Here is a 6,240-nt window from a genome sequence, read left to right on the forward strand (position 1 = left end):
GTTTAGGACTACGCAAACAGGCCGAGTATAAAAATGACAGCGCTCTCACTTTTTGGTCAAACTACATTTATTCTGCTGCCGTGGCTACCTGCAGTACAACCTTTCAAGCTCCTTATGAAGCCATATGGCCTGCTATTGTGTAAATATACAGTACAGACAGAATCATTCTGTAGTCTGCATGTCCAGAAATTATGGCATTGCAAGACGAGACTTAGAAAATGACGCATTATGTTCAAGCGGCATGGTGCGAGTGCGCCATAATGCATCATGAGAGAGGAGATTCCACACTCACTGGCTCATGCAAAGTTTATACACTTGGGCAATGAAAACAAACAATTAAACTAGCAAGAGTCTAATACCCTCACAGGCATGAACCTATTTTCTGGGGCTGACTTTGCGAGGGCTATTCAAAGTTTAACGTTTGCACGCATATAAATGAACGCATTGCCTCCTGAAGTAAATAAAAATACCAGCAATCGGCCACTGCCTCTGCAGCACGGCAATTCTGGGTCTATGATTTCCTTGCGCTGTGGTCAGGCCCCTACAGTGCAAATGCAGTCCAGATGAGTTCCTGGTTCACGGTTATGAGCTAAATGAAAGGCTGCGGGACAAATTCCCTCCATCAAACTCGCCTGAAATCAAGGCCTGCTGGTGTTCCAGCCAAGCCGGTCGCATGTGCACATTTGCAGCCACGGGTCACGTGACACAATGCATGCTGAACTTCATATTTCATCAGTGGTTCTTAACTGGTCCGACATGCATAGTATAACTAGCAATATAAACAGGCTTATCAGCTTTTGAACGAGAGAAAACGCTTCCCATATCTTTATGGGTTCATCTCAAAGGTCGTGTGACCATTCAAACAGTATTTCAGCACAAATTCATCAGTTACTCTTATTCAAATTAGACGAAAAATATAATCCAGGTGACATTAAATATTAGGATAAACAAGTTTTGTACTGAACACAATGCATTTTATGAGGTTAATATTCAGCTGCCGGAAGCATTAAAACCATCAAAAGACATTTAAAACATAATTAAAAGAAATAATCTGTATCATGAAGCAAAACCAGATGAGAACCACTGCAATAAACCATTTGCAAAATACAGTTTGGTTGCCTTTATGGTTATTCATTTTAAAGGTATTCAATGATGTATATTATACTGCATTATATTTTTTCATTATTAATTGTAACCATATATTTGCAGATTTCTTGTTACATCTGAAATTGCTCGTTTGTTATGTGTTTTAATGCATTATAGTATTTTAATGTATTATAACTATGGTTACAATTATTCACAAGATCATACAGTTCATTAAAATGTGCACATGCATTTAAAAAATACTTTCATAAAGCATTATATATAAAAGCTTCAAATGTTACCGAAAACTTTAAGCATTAAGAGCATGTTTTGAAAGCCAGAAACGATTATTAGCCAGAAGAAATTCTCTTTACTTGAAGCCTTTATGTATAATGCACAATAAAAGTATTCATATTATTGTTCATTGTAATTTTCATAAATAATTGTAACCACATTTAAAATGCATTATAATATTTGAAGGAATTAGTTGCTCGTCATCTGTTTTAATGCATTTTACTTTCTAATGGTGTAACAATGTATAGGTAAGTATTATAATGTATTATAACTGTGGTTACAATTATTCATACAATGCATTACAAGGCATAATTAATGCATTAAAAATACATTTTATAATGCCTTATATATAAAGTGTTACCAAAAACCAAAACCTGACAATCAGTAAGCCAGATATGATTATTATCCACAAGTCAATCTCTGTTTATGTAAGCTTCTTTATAAACCATTATCTTTTTCCAATCAGATCGAGGTCAAATTGTGGCACGGCACACGCCAACGCAATATGTCTCCATGCACTTGGCTGTGAATCACATGTGAAGCAGGTGATTATCATTCCTGCCATCACAGATGACGATTCTCTGAATTCTGTGCTCTTATCTCGGTCATTAAAGCAATCTCGAGACTAATTATGAATCATAAAAACTATCGTGTTGGCCACCTTATCTTAGGAATGCCACAGGAACCCAGGGCATCATAACATCTGCTCGCAGAGAATCAAACTCTCTGCGAGCACGTTTCCATGGTTTTATCTGCGCAGCTGAAGCACTGCATGCACATATTGCTCTCAGTAACCATCTTGATAGGGTGTGCCTTCCCAAAATCTGTAAACCATACATGTTCATTTGAAGCGTCCATATGCCTATAGCCCAGCACCATACTGTTACCGACCCCTTAATGATCTCAAACTGTCCACTTTCAAATAGTTCGACATCAAGGCATTTCTACCAGCGGAACATGTTACATTTCAGAGAAACCTGCCTGTGAGAGGAAAGACTTCCCACAGTCAGTTATGATCCATAAGAAAGTCAAGTTGTGATTCCCTTGATGTATGTGCAACCCAATAAACACTGTTTCTTCACAGACTATATTTTCTAGGGCCAAATTGGAGAATGATTCACACGGGATAAGTAGACGTTGCTAAAGGGCACGTACTCTGAATATCCTTCCATTTTAAAATTGCATATAAAAATGTAGATAAGGCTAGAGTCATATATTTTCAGAAATGCATCTGATTTTGGCTGTAAAATATCTGAAACCACATATGGAGCCTAAACCTTGCAGCTGTACTGACACATAAAAACATGTTTATGGTTCAAATTGCATTTTTTTTTTCAAAGACCTTTGACTTTTTAAGCTTTAAAAGAACGTCATGCTATATTAGTTTCTGTTAGTGTATACATTTTGCATTCTGCACTCTTTATTTTGAGCAACTTAATTACACGGCAATCCTCACGTTTTAAACAACGTCCCTCTAATTAAACACACTTCCTAGCTCTTGACTTTAGAGCACCATGTAGTGAATGGCTCTTAATTAGCGAGGCTTCAATATAAAGCTGGAGGAAGCCACCTTTACACAACCAGCGCATAAGGACCTGTGCTAAGAAACACAATAGTCATTGTCTCCAGGCAATAGGTCGATTTCAAGAGCTCATACTGTGAGACTAAACTCACACAGTCTAATTTCCTGAGCATTCAGTGTCATCTACCTGTCACATTGGTTTGAAATACGTGCATTCACATTTACTACTGCATCTCTAAAACACTGGCTCCGACTGCACTGAGAACTCCGGTGCTGCATGCTTTTTTGTTTTGATCGTTTGATGGAATTCGGTCAGATTTGGCCAATACATTTCCAATGGTAAGTGCTTTTGCAATATATTTTAATGCATTTAATGCATTAAATGCATTTCCACCAAGGCGAGTAGCTCTTGCATTTTGCATTGCATTTTGCATTACAACTTTCTAAGCTATTTTCTTTGATTATGCATTAAAAAATATGGCAACACTTTACAATAAGGGTCCATTTGTTACTAACAATACAAAAACTTTTATTAATCTTGTTTAATCATTTATTAATCAATGTAAATTTCAATGTTTACTAATACATATTAAAGTAAAAGAATTATTATTACTTTTTAATGGACTTGAGCTAACATGAACTAACAATAAATAGTTTATTAACTAATGTTAATGGTGTTTGAATGTATTGATTTGCATTGTTAGTTAATGCATTAACTAATGTTAGCAAATGGGATTGTAAAGTGTCACCAACTATTCAATAAAAAAAGATTGCAGTAGAAATAAATACAAAATATGAATACTTCATGTGCGGATCGAAACGTACATCAGAAAATGTTCATTTAACTCTGATTAAAATATTTATTTTCCCAATAGTGAACATAAATATATCTTTATATACGTCTCCAAAATATGTGTTTTACTTTATTATAAATAAAGTTTAGTATTGGGAAAAATAAAGTGTCTGTAGACGTCTGGGCATCAGCGGCATCCGCAGCCCTCCACGACCATGTCCTGGTAGTTTTTTAAGATCACCCGCTCGTATTCGTCCAGATAGAGCAGCGAAACCGGGCTCAGGTCCGTGGGAACGCAGCAGGCCCGGGGAATGTTGCTGTTCACCGAGTTCACCAGTGTCTGTACAATAGCGTGGTTAGTGGAGTTCAGGTGGTCCGCCAGTGGAAACGGACACTCGCCCTGGCAGTAAAAGGCATGGTAGCCCGGCGGGGCGACTATCCAGTCGTTCCACCCCACGTCGCTGAAGTCCACATAGAGGGAATGTCTCCTGCAGTTAGCTTTGTGCTTCTTCCGCTGTTTGTTTGTCCGCACTTGTCTCTTCTCGCGAGAGTGCAGCACATTTCCCTTCCCGTCGTGGCAGTAGGTCACCAACAGAGGCCTCATTTGGGGCCACTTATCCTCTCTGTCGTGCAGGGACCTGCTGATGCGGATGTGTCTTTTGGAGTCCTCTTCCGTGCGGTCCGGGTGAACTATTTCCACCACGAAGCCGTGGTTGGGATGCCCGTCTGTGGTCCACCTCGTGACGGCGGGGCTCACGTCGAAACTCTCCCACTTGCTCAAGCTGTGCTGAACCAACCTGGTGTCCAGGAGTCTCGTGATGGGTTCTTGAAAGGAACCGGATGGTTTGATGATCTCGTGAATGTTAATGCGGTGAAATCCCTCGCTGCCGTTGCTCACGACCTGCTCTCGGAAAATCCGCAGCTCCGCTGACGTCACCAACTCCTCGCCCGGGATGGAGGTCAGGTTGAAGAGGAACCGCTGAGTCGTCTTTCCGCTCAAACTGGACAGGTCCTCCAAGAACTCTGGAAGAACACCAATTGTAAGGTTTATGGGAAGCTTTGGCTTGTACTGTGTCAAACTTCTTGTTTACACATTGACAGGATGTGACTTTTACTGACCTCTTACTGGACACACTGGTTTAAAATGCTTAAAAAGTGATAGCTTATCACGGTTAACACAACATGATTACTTAAGCGGTGGTAAACTAACACAAAGGGCACTTCTAGTTCATGTTGCATGTCATCCATTTAACATTTATGTAAAACATTTTTTTTTTTTTAATCACTTGCAACTCAGCAATGGAAACACATTTGCTTATTAGCACGCATATTACTAGAATATTAGCCATTTATTACGACTAATTAAGCAGATATGAATGCCTTATTCTACATGACCTTATTCTACATCCTTAATCCAATACCTAAACTTAACAACTACCTTACTATTAATTTAATAAAATTTAATAAAAACTATTAATAAGTAGCAAATTAGGAATTTATTGAGGGCGAAGTCGTAGTTAATAGTGAATAAGTGTTCTCTATTCTAAAGTGTTACCAAAAGCTCTTATTATTAGTAGTAGTAATATTAAAACCAATTAAATATACATTATAATATATAATTACAAAAAATGCATTTTTTTTACCATGTAAAACTCTATACAGTAGTAGGTAGTGAAATGAGAGAGAAAATATTAAATAAAGATTATGAAATAAAGAGAAAAAAAAATCCACCTGTATGGTAGGGTTACAGGTGCATATATATACACACACACACACACATACATACATACATACATACATATATATATATATATATATATGTACATTTGCTTATTAGCACGCATATTACTAGAATATTAGCCATTTATTACGACTAATTAAGCAGATATGAATGCCTTATTCTACATGACCTTATTCTACATCCTTAATCCAATACCTAAACTTAACAACTACCTTACTATTAATTTAATAAAATTTAATAAAAACTATTAATAAGTAGCAAATTAGGAATTTATTGAGGGCGAAGTCGTAGTTAATAGTGAATAAGTGTTCTCTATTCTAAAGTGTTACCAAAAGCTCTTATTATTAGTAGTAGTAATATTAAAACCAATTAAATATACATTATAATATATAATTACAAAAAATGCATTTTTTTTACCATGTAAAACTCTATACAGTAGTAGGTAGTGAAATGAGAGAGAAAATATTAAATAAAGATTATGAAATAAAGAGAAAAAAAAATCCACCTGTATGGTAGGGCTACAGGTGCATATATATACACACACACACATACATACATACATACATACATACATACATACATACATACATACATACATACATACATACATACATACATACATACATACATACATACATACATACATACATACATACATACATACATACATACATACATACATACATACATACATACATACATACATACATACATACATACATACATACATACATACATACATACATACATACATACATACATACATACATACATACATACATATATATATATATATATATATGTGTG

The 6,240-nt window shown here is 36.4% G+C and overlaps 1 protein-coding gene across 1 annotated transcript in view; it reads right to left on the reverse strand.

The window, feature by feature from the left end:
* Window positions 1-3,791: 3,791 nt before the first annotated feature.
* Window positions 3,792-6,240, reverse strand: part of LOC107678728 (bone morphogenetic protein 2-like) — a 3,989-nt gene continuing 1,540 nt past the window's right edge. Inside the window, exon 2 of the mRNA XM_016474105.1 lies at window positions 3,792-4,715. Within this exon, the coding sequence (XP_016329591.1) occupies window positions 3,880-4,715 (836 nt within the window). The 3' untranslated portion in view covers window positions 3,792-3,879. The remainder of the gene's footprint in view (window positions 4,716-6,240) is intronic.

The sequence above is a fragment of the Sinocyclocheilus anshuiensis genome, unplaced genomic scaffold (assembly GCF_001515605.1).
Source record: "Sinocyclocheilus anshuiensis isolate Anshui unplaced genomic scaffold, SAMN03320099.WGS_v1.1 scaffold208, whole genome shotgun sequence".
NCBI lineage: Eukaryota > Metazoa > Chordata > Actinopteri > Cypriniformes > Cyprinidae > Sinocyclocheilus > Sinocyclocheilus anshuiensis.